This window comes from Tamandua tetradactyla, chromosome 5 (assembly GCF_023851605.1).
Source record: "Tamandua tetradactyla isolate mTamTet1 chromosome 5, mTamTet1.pri, whole genome shotgun sequence".
NCBI classification, from domain to species: domain Eukaryota; kingdom Metazoa; phylum Chordata; class Mammalia; order Pilosa; family Myrmecophagidae; genus Tamandua; species Tamandua tetradactyla.
In genome coordinates this window covers 27060331-27079985 of record NC_135331.1, presented here as the reverse complement: position 1 = coordinate 27079985, position 19655 = coordinate 27060331, and the positions used below count along the sequence as shown (strand labels likewise).

The 19655-nt window shown below is 56.2% G+C and overlaps 2 protein-coding genes across 2 annotated transcripts; one reads left to right on the top strand and one right to left on the bottom strand.

Moving 5' to 3' along the window:
- The first annotated feature begins 54 nt into the window (after positions 1 to 54).
- LOC143683874 (P2X purinoceptor 6-like) lies at positions 55 to 9306 on the top strand. The gene is made up of 12 exons (XM_077160307.1): positions 55 to 474; positions 1195 to 1345; positions 2843 to 2914; positions 4898 to 4973; positions 5059 to 5152; positions 5253 to 5333; positions 5449 to 5590; positions 5706 to 5815; positions 6992 to 7085; positions 7175 to 7240; positions 7331 to 7408; positions 7495 to 9306. The coding sequence occupies exons 1-12, from the start codon at positions 92 to 94 to the stop codon at positions 7576 to 7578; spliced, it is 1431 nt and encodes a 476-aa protein (XP_077016422.1). The 5' UTR covers positions 55 to 91; the 3' UTR covers positions 7579 to 9306.
- Positions 9307 to 9344: 38 nt separating this feature from the next.
- LOC143683873 (cationic amino acid transporter 4-like) lies at positions 9345 to 12575 on the bottom strand. The gene is given in 6 exon segments (XM_077160306.1): positions 9345 to 9634; positions 9728 to 9836; positions 10032 to 10615; positions 10912 to 11460; positions 11463 to 11925; positions 12532 to 12575. Coding segments are annotated over 5 exon segments (1851 nt in total). The 5' UTR covers positions 11893 to 11925; positions 12532 to 12575; the 3' UTR covers positions 9345 to 9455.
- Between the last annotated feature and the right edge of the window lie 7080 nt (positions 12576 to 19655).

Genomic DNA, 19655 nt, shown 5'->3' with positions numbered 1-19655 from the left:
TCTCCTTGGGCCCTCCTCCAGGCTCCTGCTGTCCCCATGCCGCCCTCTCGCGGCACTTGTCATTCCTCCACCCCGCTCCATCCCTGAGGAAATGAACCCCAGAGGGCACAGACAGGGCTTGCTTGGGGAAACCTATGCCCAGCCCAAGGAGTCTGCAGAGGAGGGGAGGCCCAGGGCCGCTGGGGCTGGGGTTCACCTCTCGCCTGGTGGGGGTGGGGGCAGTGCCCCTTTAACAGCTGCTGGCCTGGCCCAGTTTGGAATCCTGCCTTGCCTCCGTCTGGCTGGGACAGCAGCTGCTGTGCTGACTCATGCAGCCCAGCAGCCAGCAGGAGCTGGGAGCATGGGCTCCCGGGGGGCCACAACAAGCTGGGGGCTTCTGGATTACAAGACCGAGAAGTATGTGATGACAAGGAACCGGAGGGTGGGCACCTTACAGAGGCTGCTGCAGTTGGGGGTCGTGGTCTACGTGCTGGGGTAAGAGACGAGTCCCCAGCAGGCTGGCCATGGGGTGGTGGCCAAGCTCACTTGGCCTGAGGGTTGAGAGTTTGGTTCCTTCAAGGGCTGGGCAGAAGGAGGGACCTCCGTCAGTCCAGAGGCCAGCGGGATGCAAAAGCAAGCTGTGAGCTGTGCCCGGCTGTGTGTCCCTTGCCTCCCTTCCAGGGCTTTGTCTCAGGCCCATGTCGGGCTCTGAGGCACAGAGTAGGGTTGGTGGCCACCCCTCTGTTGCAGGAAATGCCCTAGCCAGGGAGGAAGCCATTTCCAATAATGGTGAAAGCTGGAGTGCTAAAGCCCCCGAAAAGAGATCATGGGTTCTAACTGGGGGTCTGGAGGGCTTTAAGAACTGGGAGGAAGGGACTCGGTGGGCAAAGGTGGAGTTGATTAGGACAGTGGGGTAAATTAGGCTGAGGACGGTGGCTCTCCAATGTCTGGCTGGGGCTTCTGGCCTGTGCAAGAGTCTTGGGCAGGAAACGAGGCTGGAGAGCAGTCAGGTGGCTCTTGAAGCATTGAGTGCTACACAGGGAGCCCCAGGGCTTGTGAGTGTGATGGGACTGCAAGGTTGGGGGTGGACAGTGTCCCCACACAGGCCCACCACACATGAGCGTCTCGGGAGAGTGGTGCACAAATGGGAACCAGCTCTGGCCCTGCTCCCGTGTACCGGGGACATCCCACACTGCCGGCCTTCCTCTCCCCTAGGTGGGCCCTCCTGGCCAAAAAAGACTACCAAGAGCGAGACCTGGACCCCCAGATTTCCGTCATCACTAAACTCAAAGGGGTTTCTGTGACCCAGATCAAGGAACTCGGGAACCGGCTATGGGACGTGGCCGACTTTGTGAAGCCGCCACAGGTGGGTTTCCCGGTGCTGGGCGCGAATGGGGTGTGTGGGGTGGGGGCTCCCACCTCTGACACCAACCCTCCAGGCTCTTGCAGTGGATGTCTATGAGAGAGAGGCATGTGGTGCCAGAGGAGGGGTGGAGGGACTCTTGCTGACTGCAGGGCAGGCTGGGAAGGGTTTCCAGGGATGTATGGGAGGTTTCACAGGGTGAGAGAACGGGTCCCGAAGCTAGGTTGCAAAGGTTGCATCTGAAAAGACATGGGGTGTCTGAGAACTCAAGACTTGAGCCTAAGGGTGGGGTTGAGGCACATGAGAGTGGGGGAGGCCTGGAGCTTCTTAATACTCTTCTTCCTAACCTGGAGCACCAGCCAGTTGCTCTCAGTCCCTCTCGAGCCACATTGCCCATCCCCCTCTCCTCTACCCAGCTCTTCTGTAACCTTAGCTACACCTTCCATTCTACTGATTCCCAAACTGAAGTCCCAACGACCACCTGCCCTGAGCCTCAGCTACCTCCTGCATGCACACTCCCTGTGTCCAAAGAGAAATCCTCCCTCTCTCTGCACCAACACAGCCTCTCCTCATCCAGTGAGAGCCATGATGGCCAGACTTGGCACCTACCTATTCTTCTCTCTTGTAGATGCTGCCTCCTAATTTTCTTCACTCCTGCCCCAGAAGGAGTGAAGGAAACCTCCTACACATCTGAAAGCCCTTCCCAGCCTGCCCTGCAGAGGGCACCTATCCTTCCCTCCTGTCGATGCCACCTCCTAACATTCTTCACTCCTCCCAGGCTCCTTGTCCATGCCTGGCTGAGGCTCTGGTCCTCTGTGACCCTCTGACTTCTCCTCTCACCCACTCCCTACTGCCCAGGTGCACACCATGCAGCAGACAGATTGAGCTTTCACACATGGCATCATCAGGTCCCACAGGCTGCTGCTGGCAACCCCGCCAAGGCTCCCCTTCCTTGATGGTGGGACCAAAAGTCCTTCCATATTGTAACCTCTGCTGCACCTTTCCCTGCCCTCCACCAGCCCTTGACCCCCTTCCTGGTCATGGACCCCACAAACACACAGCGCTCACATGCATAGCACTGAGGGGCCAGCCATCCTTCTGGTACTTGGCCACCTCAGACCCGAGCAGAGCTCACCACCTGCTCCCCTGGCCAGCCAAGGATCCACCGCCCCCACTAGCCTGTGTGGGACCCCAGCCCCACTCACCTCTGATCCTCAGTGCCTAGGAGCAGGAAACTCTTGGAAAATTCTGGTTGAGCAAATGCAGGTGAAATGAGAGAAATAAACTTGTCCCCAAGAGGTGGGCATCGAGTGAAGTTCCCATGGCTCGGAATTGTCTGGAAGCTCAGCCAAATCCCCTCTCCGCCCCAACCACCCTCACTGGGGGTGTCTTTGGGGGTTGATGACCAGATAGAACCGGTTCCCTTCCTTCTCACTGCCCACCTGTGGCCTCCTAGTCAAGGGAGTCAAGCAGGGGCCAACTCCGGGACTTACCTCCTAGGGAGAAAATGTCTTCTTTTTGGTGACCAGTTTCCATGTGACACCAACCCAAGTTCAAGGCAGATGCCCCGAGGTAAGGCTGCCTGAGAGCCTCCCTGCCTGGGAGGATCTCTTGGGTCCCCACCAGCCCTGGGCCCACCGACCACGCTTGTCTTCTTTCTTCTCCTTCCCAAGTAAATGAAGTTTCCCCATGTGCCTGCCGTATCCCAGGGATAAAATCTTTCTTTGATCCATTCTACTCAATTTTCGGAAAGACCATGATAGAAATGACTATGATCCTTGTTTAAGAAGAGAAGACCGAGGGTCAGAGGGGTTGGTTGGGATTCAGGCTTGGGTCTATGGACCCTAGCCCCGCCAGCTCCGGGCCTTCACGGCTCTCCATTGTCCCTCCCCATGAAGGGCCCAGCTCCCTACCCTGTCCTGTCTTGGGGCCCTCGCCAGGTGCTCAGCCTGATACCCAGAGTTGGGCACAGAAGTCTGAGCAAACCTGGAATTTCACCTCCCCTTTCTCTAGGCCCAGCCTCCATTAATATGTCCCGAGGCAGCTTCCGTTTTTGTTCCTGCTTTGTTCAGGATCACTTATGATCTCTAGATGTTTTTCACGACAGCTGCAGTCGAGCCAGGTTTGCCCACCTTGTCCTTGTCCATTTCTCACCTCCAGATGCAGAGTCCCTCCTCCCCCCATCCCCGCCCCTGAAACCCCATTGCCTGGGGCAGTTCTAGCATCTCCTACAGAGATCACTCCCTCTCCTTTCCCAACTTGTGCATTCTCTGTGAACACTGGGGACGTGGGACAGAGGCTTCAAGAACTTCTTTCCTTAAGCAAGTCCAGACATTGAATCACTTGTTGGACGGTGACAGCTTAGTCACCTGTGCCCCTAACCCCAACAACTGGTCCCACCAGAGTCGCTGGGAAAACGTGGCCGTGGTTGGTGCCCATTCACCATGGAGGTGGCATATGTCTGCAAGGATGAGCTTAGGCTTAGTGAAACCAAATGTCCTTCCCTTTCCAAAACGATCAGATGTCCAGGTAATGTTCAGTTTGCACGCCGACCTGGAACTTTGTGGGGCACTGTGAGTCAGTGCTTTCTGGACTCCATATGATTCTGCTTTCCCTGTGTCGGGGCCCCGCCTCTCCCCTCTTGTCCACGGTTCCCAGGGAGGCTTGCGGTCGTGAGGCCACAAGCCTGCCAGGCGATTCATCCAAACGGACAGACCTGGCTTCCTGACTTGCGAGAGTCCCCCAGCTGTGCTCTAGTGGATCCGATAGCCTCCTAACAGGCACAGATGGTGTCAGGTCCTTCAACCTGGGCCACCAAACTCGACTTGCCATGCCTCCAGGGACCCCTGTACAGATAGACACAAGTCGCGGTAGCGGAGCTCCGTGACGGGGCTGGGTGGGCAGAGGCTGAAGGCTGGGAGAACCAGGGGAGGTTTCCCACATCGGGGAACTGGTGGAACCAGCTGGTGTGAGACAGCTGGGCACAGGGCTGAGTCAGAGCCATGGGAGATGAAGCACTGCTGAGTGAGGCCGGAGTTGGCCTGGGGCGGGAGTCCCCAACTTAAGGCCTCGTGAACCCCACTAAGGAGCTGGGCTTGTTTGCCGTGGTGGGAAAAGCAGTGGGGAGCCATGCTTGGGTTCTGGGAAGAGGTGGGCGCTTTTCTGAACATCAGGAGGGACCACCCAGGCTGCGGGGTGGGAGCTGGGGAGGCCACGCACTGGTTACTACTGGGTCGTGTTGAAGGAGACGGCCATCTGGTGCTGTGACTCTGGGCAGCATGCTTCCACCAGGGCCTCGGAACAAAGCCCCGGCAGCTCACACCTTCCTGGGAGCCTGTCCCCTTTCCGGCTCTGTCTGCCCAAATGTCCCCAGATATCCCCACTGGGGACAGAACTGCAGGAGGGAAAGCAGGGCTCCTCGCCCTCCCACTTCTGACACCTCCTTTTCTTTGCACCCCTCCCAAAAACAAAACTCAGGGTGTCCTGTGGGGACATGGGGAAGCTCAGGTTCCACCAGCTGCTTGGTGACTCTGCACTCTCGTCTCCCCTCCCCAGCACCCTTCGGTCCCACTCGCGAGCTGCTGGGTCCACAATGACTGCCCAGAAGGGGAGACAGGGACACACAGCCACGGTAATTTTGGGTTCTGCCCTCCAGGGCCTCCAGGCCGGGGTTGGGGTCCTGAGATTTGAGGGCCTGGAGTCTGTCTGTTTTCAAGGCATAAAAACGGGCCAGTGCGTGACCTTCAACGGGACCCACAGGACGTGTGAGATCTTTGGCTGGTGCCCGGTGGAAAGTGGCCCCATGCCAGCGTGAGTTGTCCCCGCTCCCCCCTCGGCCCCATGCAGGGTCCCCTTGGGGTGGGGTGTCAGGGCGGTGCAGGGACCTTCTCTCACCTTCCTCTACCCTCAGGAAGCCCCTTCTGGTCCAGGCTGAGAACTTCACGCTTTTCATTAAGAACACCGTCACCTTTAGCAAGTTCAACTTCTCCAAGTAAGCCCCATGAGGGGAGGGGAGAGGTGGGGTGGTGACCTGGCTGTCCCCACCTCCCCCCCCACACCCACCCAGGGACACCCTTCCACCCCCATATCCTGCCCTCCTCTTCCAGATCCAACGCCCTGGAGACCTGGGACGCCGCCTATTTCAAGCACTGCCGCTATGACCCTCACTCCAGCCCCTATTGCCCCGTGTTCCGCGTTGGGGACCTCGTGGAGGCAGCCGGGGTGGGTTTCCAGGACCTGGCACTGCTGGTGAGTCCACCCCCAGCAGGCCTGGGAAGGGGTGGGGGCTGCTGGGAGGGGGCCGGAGAGTCCCCCCCCCACTCCTCCAATGCCCCAGTGGAGCAGTGCCACACGCGGCCTGCAGGGCGGCGCTGTCGGTATCCGCGTGCACTGGGACTGTGACCTGGACACCGGGGACCCCGAGTGCTGGCCTCACTACGCCTTCCAGCTGCAGGAGAGGACCTACAACTTCAGGTGTGGCCCCTGCTGTACCTGGTGCTCCTCGCAGGATTCCTTCTCCATCTGCTCCCAGGCCCTGCTCTCTGGGTGCCCCCTGTGGGGTGGGGGTGAGGTGGGGTGGGGACAGAGGTGGGGAGGGTGCTGCCCGCAGGCACCCCCTCTCTCGGCACAGACTCCATCCCACCTCCTTCCCAAACCCCACTTCCTCCCTCTAGTATCTCATCCCCAAGCCACAGGACCCACCGCCCCTCCCCCCAACCCCACCTCCAAAATTTTATCTAAACTGCTCCAAAGACACCATAGAAAAGTTGGCTCCTTCCAGAAGCACCCCCCTGATGGATACTTCCTCTGGGGTTGCCAGGCGGCTACCATTTTGCCAGTCTCGTTCTCTCTCCCTGCCAGACTGATGTGGATTTATTTACATAGATTGAGTGGAAGCAAGGGGCAGTCCTCCAGACCCAGCCCACTCGACACTGTCTGGCATTTTCCGGGGACAAGGACTCGGTCCCTGGGATCCATCGTGCCAAGGACATACCCAAGAAATCGGGCAAAAGCAGAATGGATCCAATATCAGAATCTTCCCAACCGTCCCAATAACAGTCCTAATCGTTTTTCCCCCTTCCTCTCAATCAAGGGCCTTGCGTGACATTTATTGTCATCATTTATTGTTTGAGTAACCTGAACAGCCCTTCCCACCCCAATCTGGGGGCCTGCTGTCATTCCCCCATGTTTGATTCGCACTTGCCCACACGGCCTCTGGGCCTGGGGACAGAGCCCTAAATGCCGGTGGCCAGGCCCTGTGCTCAGAGCACCTCTTTTCCAGTCCCCAGAAACTTCCAGTGCTTTCTTCCAGGCCCAGCCTACACATGCCCCCTCCATCAGGGAGTCTTCCCGGCTCCCAGGCAATAGTCGGCTGTGGAGTCTCCAGCTCTGGGTCTGCCCCCTGCCCCTCCCCATACCCACTGCTGGTGTGTCTGTTAAGGGACCCTCCTGTCCCCCCACCTCCGCCACGTCCCCACCTTCGTCTGAGCAGGCAGACGAGCTTCCAAGAGGCAGGCCCGTTTGCTTCTCCCGGCCTCAGCATCCTCACAGAGCCGAGGCCCAGGCTTTCTGGGATGGGATGGGATGGAAGGGACAGGCTGCAGTGGACAGAGGAGCTGATCCCCAGGGCGCCGTGTCTCTTACCCGCAGGACGGCCACTCACTGGTGGGAGAGCCCCGGTGTGGAGGCTCGGAGCCTGCTCAAGCTCTATGGCATCCGTTTTGATATCCTGGTCACTGGGCAGGTAGGGGCTGGAGGGGAGGACGGGCCTGATGGCGTGGGGTCCCACTCGTGTCAGGGGAGACTGGCTCAGCCCAAGTCTCACTCTCGCAGGCCGGGAAGTTCGGCCTTATCCCCACCACCATCACTCTGGGCACTGGAGCGGCCTGGCTGGGCGTGGTGAGTGTCACCCCGGCGGTGCCTGCCTGCCCCTTGCTTGCAGGTTGGTCTGGGGTGGCCGAGACCCGAACGTGCCATGCCCTCTCCCAGGTCACCTTCCTTTGTGACCTCCTGCTGCTGTATGTGGACGGAGAAGCCCATTTCTACTGGAGGACGAAGTACGAGGAGGTGAGCCGCCGAGCTCAGACACCCCCAGACAGACGGTGGCCGGTGGCCAGGAGCCCTGACCCCACCCACATTCCTTTGTCCTGCAGGTGAAGGCCCCAAAGGTGACAACCAAGCCCGCGTGGACCGAGCTGGCTCTCGCAACCGCACAGCAGGCTGCCGAGGGGCTTTAGATGCAGCCCACCCCAGAGCCGGGGGGACACCCACTGGTGACCCACCCTGGAGGCCTGAGGCAGCTGTGGGGTCCCCGCAGGCCCAGGGGGCTCTCCTTCCCCTCGCCCCCTGCCTCTAATCTTGGCAGGTGGCCCCCTGCAGCTGCTGTGCCATCTGTATCTTAGAGCCCTGCAAGGTAACCATGGTGATGGGAGAGCCAGGTGTGCAGGTGGCTGGGCCACTGGTTTCTACCAGCTGCTGTGGGCTCCCGGCCCCCCTCCCCCATTTGTCCTGAGTGGGAGGCCCCGTGCAGAAATTGGCTGCCTGGGGCCCCCACCCAGTGGGCTGTGGTGCTGCATTGCCTGGGGCAGGCCTCACCCAGCTTTGCGTTTCTCCAGCAGAATGGGAGTGGGGTGGGGGAGGAGTGATTCCCCAGCCCAGCTCCCTCCTCTGGCCCACCCACGAGCCCTGAACACAGAACCTATCTGGCATCTGCCTACCCCAGCCTCGGGCACTGCACGTGGGAGGCCCTGACCGCAGGCGGGAGGCGTTTCTGGAAAGAATGATGCAAGGAGGAGGGCCTGGACCCCCAGCCGCCTGGTCACTTTCCAGCTCTAGAGCTCCTTCCCCCAGCCCCAGTGCAACCTGCTGGACAATCTCCCCAGGCCCTGGGGCCCACGGTCAAGACCTGGCTGCAGGGACCAGGGCCCCTCTGGGTCCCAGGGCAGGTGGGCGGGCAGGGGGTCAGGGGTGACCCCTCCAGGGTGGCAAAAGGGACGACATTCCCCTGGTGGCCAGAGCTGGCCATCTGGCATCAGCCAATCCCAAGAGCCTCAATCCCCAGAGCCTGCTGTCCCTCAATCCTCAGAGGCTGTTTGTGGCAGGGGAGTCCGTAGGCCCAGAGAAAGCTCATGTCACAGCTGGAGAAGGCTGGAGAGTAAAACCTGAAGAAGCCACCAGCTTCCCGTGTGGTCTTTACAGGGTGGGAACAGGCAGGGGAAGGGGACAGGGCACAGCCAGGGGTGGGCCTCACGCTTTCACTGGGAGCCCTCATACCTGGGCGCCACACACAACCCCACCTCGAAACCCCTGAGTGGGCAGGCAGAGAGCGAGCCGTGGCGGCCAAGAGCTGCAGCCTGGGAGAATGGAAACACACGTATGGATTTGGAAAGAGGTATTGTCTCGGTCTGCAGACTGCAGGAAATGCACCTGTGTGCATGCCACGGTGGGCAGGGGCCACGTAAGGCATGTGCCCGCAGGGGAATGCGGGCGTCACCGTCCCCGGGCAGGCTGCAGGGCATACGCCACACTCTCTTGGAGCCCTGGGAAGCCAAGCGCTCTCTGGAAATCACAGCTCTTTCCAAGCGGCTTCTTTAGGGCCTCTGCCTCTTGGATCTGCTATCAGGGGACATGTCGGGAGTTTGTCACGGGCCCTGTTGGCACTTGGAGACATGGCCTGTGCCCAGGAAATGTAAGTGTGTGTTGGTAAGTGTGTGTGTGTGTGTGTGTGTGTGTGTGACTCCCTGCTGAGCTGGGCAGAAGGCACTGGCCCAGCCTGTCCCCAGTCACCCCTTTGCAGAGCCTTGATGTCCCTGCTGTGGCCTGGGGACCGTCACCTGGTTCCCAGGGATAGGTGGGGACTCGGTGCCACAAAGAAAGCCACCGCAGACACAGCAGCAGGCCACACGTGGACGGCCGAGCAGATATTATTGTGGATCTGCCCTCCCACACCCCGTCTGCAGCTGGAGTTTGTCGCAGGGGCTGGGCAAAGAGGCTACTGCTCCGGAGCCAGCCTGGGACCGCCCTCTGAAGATGTAGAGCTCGGCATTGGGGTCCTGGGGACTCCCCAACCCAAGCGGCCTGCCCAGGACAGAAGGGGTAAGCCACTGGGCGGCCTTCAGGACTCGGCGGGTGGCTCCGTGCTGCCAGGCTCCTGGCTCGGGGGCTGCACGGGCTGCACCGTCTCCATCAGGCTGCCGCTGGGGAACACCACGTAGCGGGCGGTGGCCAGCCCCGAGGAGCCCTGCAGGTTCTGCTTGCTGTGCCAGATGCCGTAGCCGAAATACACGGCGAGTCCTGCCGGGACAGGGTGCAGAAGGGGGCTGAGGGGCAGGTCCCAGCCTGCCTTGCCCGCTCAGCAAACCCGGCCTCTTCTTGCCCGCTACTCACCGATCAGCAGCCAGATAAAGAAACGCAGCCAGGTCAGGAAGCTGAGCTTCAGCATGAGACAGATGTTGAGAAGCATGCTCAGGGCTGGCAGCAGGGGCACCAGGGGCATCTAAGAAGGGGGCAACGGCAGGACAGGGCTGGGCCTCCTTTCTCTGCCTCTCCGAGACTCAGGAAGCAGCAGGTGCCCAGGCGCCATGCCAGGAGAAAGGGGGCGGGGCAGACTTGGTGGCCTCCCCAGCCACACCCCCTTCTCCCCCCCACCCCCGAGTTCTCCTTATTCATTCTGATGGGTTGGGGGGGGTACCTGGAAGGTGTCCTGCCGACATTGTTGCTGATGAGCCCCAAGTACGGTGAGACTGAGCAGAAAGACGATGCCACTGGACAGGAGCAGCAGGATGTAGCCCCAGCGTGGGAGGTGCAGGCCCGAGTCCCCGAAGATGAGCACGCAGCCCAGGGTGACGGCCGAGCCCAGCAGGAGGCCCAGGGCCGGCCGCAATGTTCCGGGTTGGGGGGCCCCAGCCTGCCCGTCCTCGTCCACCAGCCGGAGGTGGTCGGCGAAGGAGCTGGGCTCCTTGGTCCCGGGGCTGGGGCTGGCGGGGCCCGGGGAGCCGGGCGGAGAGGTGTCCTGGAAGCGCAGTGCAGTTACGCTGGCCGCCACGAAGGTGTAGGCGAGCAGCATCCCGATGGACAGGAACTGCACCAGTGCCTCGAGGTCCAGCAGCACCGCCAGGGCAGCCATGAGGGTGCCGAACACCAGGATGCCCACCACGGGGATCTGCGTGTGGGGATGGACGTGGGCAAAGGCCTGGAAGAACAGCCCATCGACCGCCATGGCGTAGACAATGTGCGGCAGGGAGAAGAGGTTGCTGAGCAGGACGGTGTTCATGGCTGCGGCAGAGCAGGGACGGGGGTGGGGACGCCGGTCAGGACTGCGGACAGCTGTCCTGAACCCGAGGACACAAGCAGGCTCCCACGACGAGCTTGGGGGGGCTGCCGGGACTGTCACCTCCCACCCAGGAACGGGCTCCCAGGGAGAATCCGATGGGAGGAGTCGAGTGCCCTGGGCAGGCATGTGGCAGGCTGGGAGGTCTCTAAGGTTAGAGCCCGTTGTAGTGCAGGTGTGTGTCCTTCCCCGACCCCCCCACCCCGCCTCCTTCCCCATCTGCCACGGGCCTGCCCCTCACCGCAGATGGAACCAACGGCCACAATGAAGCCGGCCCAGCTGTAGCCGCGCCAGTAGAAGGCGTCAGCCAGCGCCGAGTCCGGGTCCAGGCTGTGCCAGGGGACCATGAGGGTCAGCACGGTGGACACCAGGATATAGGCGGTGGCTGCTATTCCCAGCGAGATGGCGATGGCCATGGGCACGGCTCGCCGGGGGTCCCGGGCCTCCTCACTGGACGTGGCGATGATGTCGAAGCCGATGAAGGCGTAGAAGCAGGTGGCGGTGCCGGCCAGGATGCCTGAGAAGCCAAAGGGTGCAAAGCCACCCTCCTGGGCGCTCCAGTTCTGCGGGCGGGCCAGGGTGAACCCCAGGACAGTGGTGAAGACGATGACACCCAGGCTGATGGCCGAGAAGGTATGGTTGAGCCAGGAGGAGACACGGGCGCCACAGGAGATGAAGACGGAGGCCAGGAGGAGGATGCCAGCGGCCAGGAAGTCGGGGTAGCGGGCCAGGAAGGGCACCTGCCAGACGCCCACATGGCTCTCAGTCAAGTTGCGGATGCGGTGGCTGACATGGCGTCCAGGTAGCCGCTCCAGACTCGGGCCACGGCAGCACCACCGATGAGGTACTCGAGCAGCACGTTCCAGCCGATGAGAAAGGCCCAGAGCTCGCCCATGGACACGTAGGTGAAGAGGTAGGCAGAGCCCGTGCGGGGCACGCGGGCGCCGAACTCCGCATAGCATAGGGCGGCCAGCAGGGAGGCCACGGCGGCCACCCCGAAGGACACCAGCACGGCAGGGCCAGCCAGCTCCTTGGCCACGGCACCTGTGAGCACGTAGAGGCCCAAGCCGACCATGCCACTCACGCCCAGCAGGGTCAGGTCCAGGGTGGACAGGCAGCGACGCAGTGACGTCTCCATGCTGGACTCCTCCAAGGGCTTCCGCCGGGTCAGCTTCCCGCAGAAGTGTGCCAGGCTGGCGGCGCTGGGCAGTCCCCGGGCCATGGCAGGCAGCAGAGAGGAGGCAGCCACCACCACCTGCCAGGGTCCCAGGGGAGTGAGTGACCGGCTGCCCAGCTTGGGCTCTGGCAGTCTCCAGTGCCTCCCTGATAGCCCGGCCACAGCCCATCCCTGTCTCTGGCTCTGTCCCTGGGCAGGGGTTTCTGGCACACAAGCACTGGGGACGCGGTGGGGGTGCGGCTGGGATTGGGAAGGGAGGGGTCAGGGCTTGATGGAGGGGGTAGCTGGGGTCCCAGGGAAGCACAGAGGGTCTGTCTGCCACCCCCCTCCCCAGGGGGATCTGGTGGATCCAGACCTGGGGGTGAGTCACGCCCCATGGAGCCTGACGTGGGAAATCCTCCCTGCCAGGGATCTGAGAGCTAGGTGGAGACCCGCGGTTTCCCGGGAGCAGAGCCAGGTCGCCAGGATCCGGAATAGGAGGGGCTCTATCTCCCGGGGCGGGGCCCAGACCGGCCACCCTAGCCGCAGCCAGCGCCGGGCCCTGGCCCGAGCGCGCGCCGAGACCCAAGCGTCAGAGGGGATGTCCGGCTCACCTCTCGGAGCCAACGGCCCAGCTGCGACCCTGTCCCCAGGCAGCCGAGCCTCCACCCGGCTAGGGCCGCTGCCTGTCCCCCAGTGACCCACCTGCTGCTGCTGCCATCACCGCCACCACTCTGCGCCCTCCGGCCCCGCCCGCCCTGCGCGCGCCGCCTGTGCGCACGGCCCGCCCCCAGCCCCGAGCCCATCCTGCCGCCGGCTCGCCTTCTCCGGGCCGCGCCCGCTCCTCCTCCCCGGGGTCCGCACCAGCGCACAGCCCCCCTCCCCCTCCCCGGGCCCGCACCCGCACACACCCCTCCCCCTCCCCAGGGCCCGCCCGCACCCGTGCACAGCCCCGCCCCGCGGTCACCCACGCATCCCCTCTCCCCATACACGCACCTATCCCTCTTTACATGAACAAAAGCAGCACTCAACAGGGTCCTGGGCAGCTCTGTCATCTTCACAGATAAGCAAGGCCAGGCCACCACGTAGGTTAAGTAAGTGCCTTCCCCTGTACCACAGGGCAGGATTAAGGTGCAGACGTGGGGGGCCTTATAGCCCACCCACTCCCCACCTCATGCCAGTAGTCCTGCTGGGCATCATCCAGTCCCAGGGTTGGGGTGGGTTCCCAAGGCCACAGCAGGCCCTGGTGAATTGAGCCCCGGAGTCGGGGGTGGGGGGCGGATTGGTGAATGAATGACCCTGGGCCAGGGGCAGGGTGCCTGGGAGAGCCCAGAACAAATGCTGCCTGTTCCCACTCTACAGCTGCAGCCAGGACCTCCTGGGATAAGCTGCAGTCCCTCCAGCGTGGGGCACCCCAGACCCCTGGGAGGCCAACGGAGCCCCTAGTCAGGCATGGAGGACCCTGAGGGACCCCAACACAGCTCCCCCCACTAGCTGCTTTCCCTGCCATTAGGATGATTTTTTCCCTGCTGCTCTTCTTGCGTAGCTGCAAAGGAGAAAGGTGATGTGATGGGGTGAAACTTGTTCACAGCAAAATGACCATCCAACCAAGCAAAGCAAAACCAAACCGAAACAGGCATCCTCACTTTTTATTCATGTGTTTTCAAGTTTCTAGGTGGCTCTTGGGCCTGGATCTTAGGGCACCTGCAGCCTGGCTGACTCAACCGCTGGCGATGGAAAAGTGGAGCAGTCCAGACAGGATGGTGCTCCATGGAACCCTGTCCCTTAGCCAGCTTCCTCAGCCCCTTCGTGTATTTGCCTGATATCGTCTTGAGGAACTTCTCAGATGGGTGTCCGTTTCCTGCAGGGATGACATCTTCCCCATGCCCTGCCCCTGGCTTGCCTAAACATAATGCAGCAGATATCCTGTGCCAGCTGGAAAGGATGTATGGACCCTAGAAAAGTCATGTTTTTAATCCTCATCCCATTTTGTAAAAGCAGCCATTTCTTCTAATCCCTATTCGGTACTGTATGTTTGAAACCTTAATTAGATCGTCTTTCTGGAGATGTGGCTCAATCAAGAGTGGTTGTTAAGCTGGATTAGGTGGAGATGTGTCTCCACCCATTCCAGGTGGGTCTTGATTAGTTTACTGGAATCCTATAAAAGAGAAAACATTTTGGAGAAAGTTTGAGAATTTGAGAGAGCAGAGACTGCCACAGCACCATGAAGCAGAGAGTCCACCAGCCAGTGACTTTTGGAGATGAAGAAGGAAAATGTCTCCTGGGGAGCTGGAGAGGAAGCTAGCACATGACACCATGTCTGCCATGTGCCCTTCCACTTGAGAGAGAAACCCTGATCTTCATTGGCCTTCTTGAACCAAGGTATCTTTCCCTGGATGCCTTAGATTGGACATTTCTATAAACTTGCTTTAATTGGGACATTTTCTCAGCCGTAGAACTGTAAACTTGCAACTTATTAATTTCCCCCCTTTAAAAAGCCATTCCATTTCTGGCATATTGCATTCCGGCAGCTAGCAAACTAGAACATATCCCTTGTCCTAAAATGCCTCAAAAAAATATAATCCAGCACCCTTTCTTTTTCCTTTTATTTCCTTTCTTTATTATACAAAAGGTAGCATACTACACATATTCGTTTGTACTTTTTTTTCTTCTTAATATGGCCTGGAAATCATACCATTCTTTTTCACAACTGCATAGTACTCCTTTGGGAGATGCCCCCCAGGGATTATTTTGCTTCTTTACTATGCATGGACATTTGGATTTCTTCTAATATTTTGCAATTTACAACAGCACTTGAATGGATAGCCTTTTGCACCTTTAGTTTTGTATGGTTAGACCTGTATTTCCAGGGAAAATCCTAGAAGGTGGGTCTTCTGTAACATGGGCATATTGGAAAAATTGAAAAAGGTATAGAGTACATAAATACCTTCACCCAGGAGGCAGGTAATTCATGGTGGAAGATCACTTTGGGACAGCTCCATCTCCAATTAGGCTGACCTCTGCTCTCCCATGGCTTTAAGAAATAAACATTTATTTTTCATGGCAGTAAAATATGCATAACATAAATGTAATTTTAACCATTTCAAGTGGACAATTCTCTGACATTAAGTACATTGACAATTCTGTGTGTCTCTTACTACTATCCATTTCCAAACTATTTTCATTATCCAAAACCAAAACTCATACTCAATTAGCAAAATCCCTAATCCCCTCTTCCCTCAACCATGGTAACCACATAGTCTGCCTTCTCATCTATAAATTTGCTTATTCTAAGGATTTCATGTAAGAGAAATCATGTAATAATTTATCCTTGTGTGTCTGGCGTATTTCATTCAACACCTCTTCAAGGTTCTTCCATGTTGTAGCACGAACCAGCACTTCATTTCTTTTTTATGGCTGGATAATATTCCATTGCCTGGTAGATCATATTTTGTGTATTCATTTATCTTTGGATGGATGCTTTGGGTTGCTTCTACCTTTCGGCTGTTGTGAATAATGCTACGATGAACACTGGTGTACAATTATCTGTCTGAGTTCCTGCTTTCAGTTCTTGTGGGTATATACCTAGGAGTGGAATTGCTGGCTCAGCAATATCATGATGTGCTTAGTGATCTTCTGCTATCTTTACAGCATGTAAGTATCTTGATTGGTTTACGCTGGAAGTGGATTTCCTTCAGTAGTCTAAAGCCTTGTATTTGCGGGATGGATGTGAGTTAGGGCACAGCAGCGTGGTGATGTGTTGCAGCTCAGGTTGGGGATGCTACCCTGGTGTTTGTGAGCGTGGGGGCCCAGTGACCGAGAGGATGTGGCTGTGCGGGTACACAGGTCTTGGGGAGGGCCCTTGTATGCACTGGATAGGATGCAGGGCTCTTTGTGTGCGTGCGCAGAGGTCAGAGCAGCGGGTTGGCATTGGTCTGCATGGGCTGGGGGCAGATGTAGACCAGCTGCTCAGGTAAGTGCTTGCCCAGAGCTGGGGGGCGTGACTGGTGTCTGTGTGCATGGGTAGATCTGGGAGGGCCATAAACTTATATACACGTGGGCAGAGCTGGGGGGGGCAGGGTGGGGTTGCCCAACTTAATGAACTGGGGATGGGAGTTGCCTGGGTGTCAGGGTAAGTGCCATCAACCTTTATGTGCTTGTGACCATCTGCAGGTGGCAGGGAAGGGGAGGTAGGGCTTGGGAGGGGCAGTTTAAGACTGTACTTTTGCGTGAGAGGTGAGTTGGGCTGGGGCAAATGTGGGCATGCTTGAGGGGTGTGTGTGGGGTGTGTACATGCAAAGGTGGGTGGTGGGGCAGGGGTGCTTGGAGTGTGGGGAGTGGGGCAGGTGACGGTTTCAGGTGCATTGGGTGTGGGGTCGGTCACAGATTGCTGGGCTGCGCTGGTGAGGGTAGCACTTTCAAGAAATGCGATTTGGCCTATTTCCTAGTCCCTGTCTCCCTGTCCATGCACTCCTGAGGGCTCCGGGCTTCTCCATTAGGCTGTTTGCACCAGCCGGACAGTCTCTAGTTCTCTGCTTCTCATTTTCTCAGCTTTTGCAACCAGGGTTTCCCCACGTGATTCAGAAGACTCTCCCACACCACTTACACCCTGGAATCACAGTCTCAGTTGCCCTCCAGTCCTTTCTCTAGCTGTTCCTTGGAGCAGGGTTGAACTCAACCTATCATATTCCGCCATCTTCCCAGAACCTAAATGTGATTTTAAAACTTCTTATTACTTGGTCGAACCAACTTAATTAGGAAGTTTTCCTGGTCTGGAGGGGGGGATGTGGGACTTTGTTGTTCAGAGTCTCACATGCCCCCTTCACAAAAGGAAGCTGAAATAACTGGCACTGGTCTTTTCTCCAAGCAAATGTTGGCCATTTGGGTGCTTTTCCTTTGTGTTGAAGGGTTAACATCTTGAGATGAATTTATTGGTAATCCCCAGAGCAAAAGTTGTGTTTAAATCCTACTTTAAAATGCATCCATTGCCCCAATACATCTCAGAGTAATTTGTGCAGAGAATAAAAAAATATTTGCAAAGTCCCTGTTCTAGTTTGCTAGCTGCTAGAATGCAATATACCAGAAACAGAATGACTTTTTTTTCTTTTAACATTTTTTATTGTGAAATATATACACAAAAAAGCAATAAATTGTGACGTACATTGTAATAAATAATTTTAGAATAGGTTTCAAAGTTTGGTATGGGTTATAGTTTCACAATTTCAGGTTTTTCCTTCTAGCTGTTCCAAGATACTGGAGACTAAAAGAAATATCAGTATAATGAGTCATCAGTCATACTCATTTACTAAATCCTATTCTCTCTGTTATAACTCCTCCTTCTCCTCTGATCCTTATCCCAGTCTTTAGGGGTATTGGGGCTATGCTGTTTTAACTTTTTCATGTTGGAAAGGGGTGCCGACAACATGGGATAGCAGGATGTAACTAGTTGATGTTCTTGGAGAGGGAGGCCCCTCTGGGTTTCAGAATTTATCTGGCCTAGGAATCATAACAGAATGGCTTTTAAATTTTTTTAATTTAATTTAATACATTGTTAGTTTACAGTTCTAAGGCTGACAAATGTCCCAATTAAACAAGTCTATAGAAATGTCCAATCACAGGCATCCAGGGAAAGATACCTGGTTCAAGAATGCCGATGAAGTACAGGGTTTCTCTCTCAAGTGAGAAGGCACATGGTGAACACAGTCACAGTTTCTCATCTAGAAAGGCACATGGTGAACACAGTCAGGGTTTCTGTCTCTGGAAGGGGCACATGGCAAACACGGCGTCATCTGCTTGCTTCTTCTCCTGGCTTCCTGTTTCATGAAGCTCCTCTGGAGTTATTTTCCTTCTTGATCTTCAGAGGTTGCTGGCTGGTGGACTCTGCTTCTTGTGGCTATGTCATTCTGCTCTGCTCTCTCTGAATGTCCTTCATTCTCCAAAATGTTTCCTCTTTTACAGGACTCCAGAAACTTACAAAGACCCACCCAAATGGGTGGAGACATGTCATCACCTAATCCAGCTTAAGAACCACTCTTGATTAAATCACATTTCCAGGGAGATGATCTGATTACAGTTTCAAACATACAGTATTGAATAGGGATTATTCTACCGTAATGAAATGGGATTTTGATTAGAACTTGCTTTTCTAGGTCCATACATCCTTTCAAACCAGCACAGTCCTCTTGGGGGACTGGGGAGAAAGAAGGAAATATTAAACTTCCTCATCTGGGGAGAAAGAAGGAAATATTAAACTTCCTCGCAAGCAGTTGGGACAACCAATTCAATAGGCTGAGCCTTCGATCTTGGGGTTTGCCCCTGTGAAACTTACTCCTGCAGAGGAGAAGCTGAGCCTACTCATAATTATGCCTAGGAGTCTCCCCCAGAGAACCTCTTTTGTTGCTCAGATGTGGCCTCTCTCTCTGAGCTGACACTGCAAGTGAACTCACTGCCCTCTCTCCCTACATGGGACGTGACTCCCAGTGGTGTAAATCTTCCTGGCAATGTGGGACAGAAATCCCGGGATGAGCTGGGACCTGGCATCAAGGGACTGAGCAAAGCTTCTTGATCAAAAGGAGGAGGAGAGAAATGAAACAAAGTAAAGTTTCAGTGGCTGAGAGGTTTCAAACAGTGGACAGATTATCCCGGAGGTTATTTTGCATTATATAGGTATCCTTTTTTTAGTTTGTGGTATATTAGAGTGGCTAGAGGGGAGTGAAACTCTGAAACTCTTAAGCTGTGTTCCAGTAGCCTTGATTCTTTTTTTTTAATGTTTTTATTGACAGAACAACATACAAACACAAATCTTCTTAATATACAAACATTCCATGCATGTTGTAGAATCAGTGCTCACACTATCATTACATAGTTGTATATTCATCACCATGATCATTTTTTAGAGCATTTGCATCACTTCAAAAGAGAAATAAAAAGAAAAAAAAAGTTATACATACCCTGTCCCTTACCCTTCCCTCTTATTGACTGCTAGAATTCCCATCTACCCAATATATTTTAACCTTTGTTGCCCCTATTATTTATTTATTTATTTATTTTGTCCATACTTTTACTCATCTGTCCATACCCTAGATAAGGGAAACATCAGACACAAGGTTTTCACAATCACACAGTCACATTGTAAAAGCTTTATCTTCATACCATCACCTCCAGTAAACAAGGGTACTGGAGCACAGCTCTGCAGTTTCAGGTACTTCCCTTTAGCCACTCAAATACACCATAAATTGAAAAGGGATATCTATATAATGTGTAAGAATAACCTCCGGGATAACCTCTTGAGTCGGTTTGAAATCTCTTAGGCACTGACAGTTTGTCTCATTTCTCTCTTCCCCCTTTTGGTCAAGGAGGCTTTCTCAGTCCCTTGATGCCAGGTCCCTGCTCATCCTGGGATTTTTGTCCTATATTACCAGGGAGATTCATACTCCTGGGAGTCATGTCCCACGTAGGAGGAAAGGGCAGTGGGTTCCGTTGCCATGTTGGCTTAGAAAGAGAGGCCACGTCTGAGCAACAAAAGTTCTCTGGGGGTGACTCAGGCTTAATTTTAAGTAAGCTTAGCCTATCCTTAGTAGGAATAAGGTTCATAGGGGTGGACCCCAAGATCGGGGGCTCGTCCTATTGATTTGGTTGTCCCCACTGTTTGCCAGAGTATCAGAAATTCTCCAAATGTGGAAGTTGATTATTTCCCCCTTTTGCCCCATTCCCCTAAGGGGACCCTGCAAATATTTCTTTATTCACTGTCCAAATCACTCTGAGATTTATCGGGGCAACACTCTAACCTGGACAAACCAAAATCTCAGACCCTTTTCAAGATTCCCTGT

What these genes read in the sequence shown, in the direction of transcription:
- LOC143683874 (XM_077160307.1), top strand. Translation starts at nt 92, where the DNA reads ATGAACCCCAGAGGGCACAGACAGGGCTTGCTTGGGGAAACCTATGCC. An exon ending in GTCGTGGTCTACGTGCTGGG is followed by an intron (nt 475 to 1,194) that starts GTAAGAGACGAG and finishes CCTCTCCCCTAG; the next exon opens with GTGGGCCCTCCTGGCCAAAA. An exon ending in GAGCGGCCTGGCTGGGCGTG is followed by an intron (nt 7,241 to 7,330) that starts GTGAGTGTCACC and finishes GCCCTCTCCCAG; the next exon opens with GTCACCTTCCTTTGTGACCT.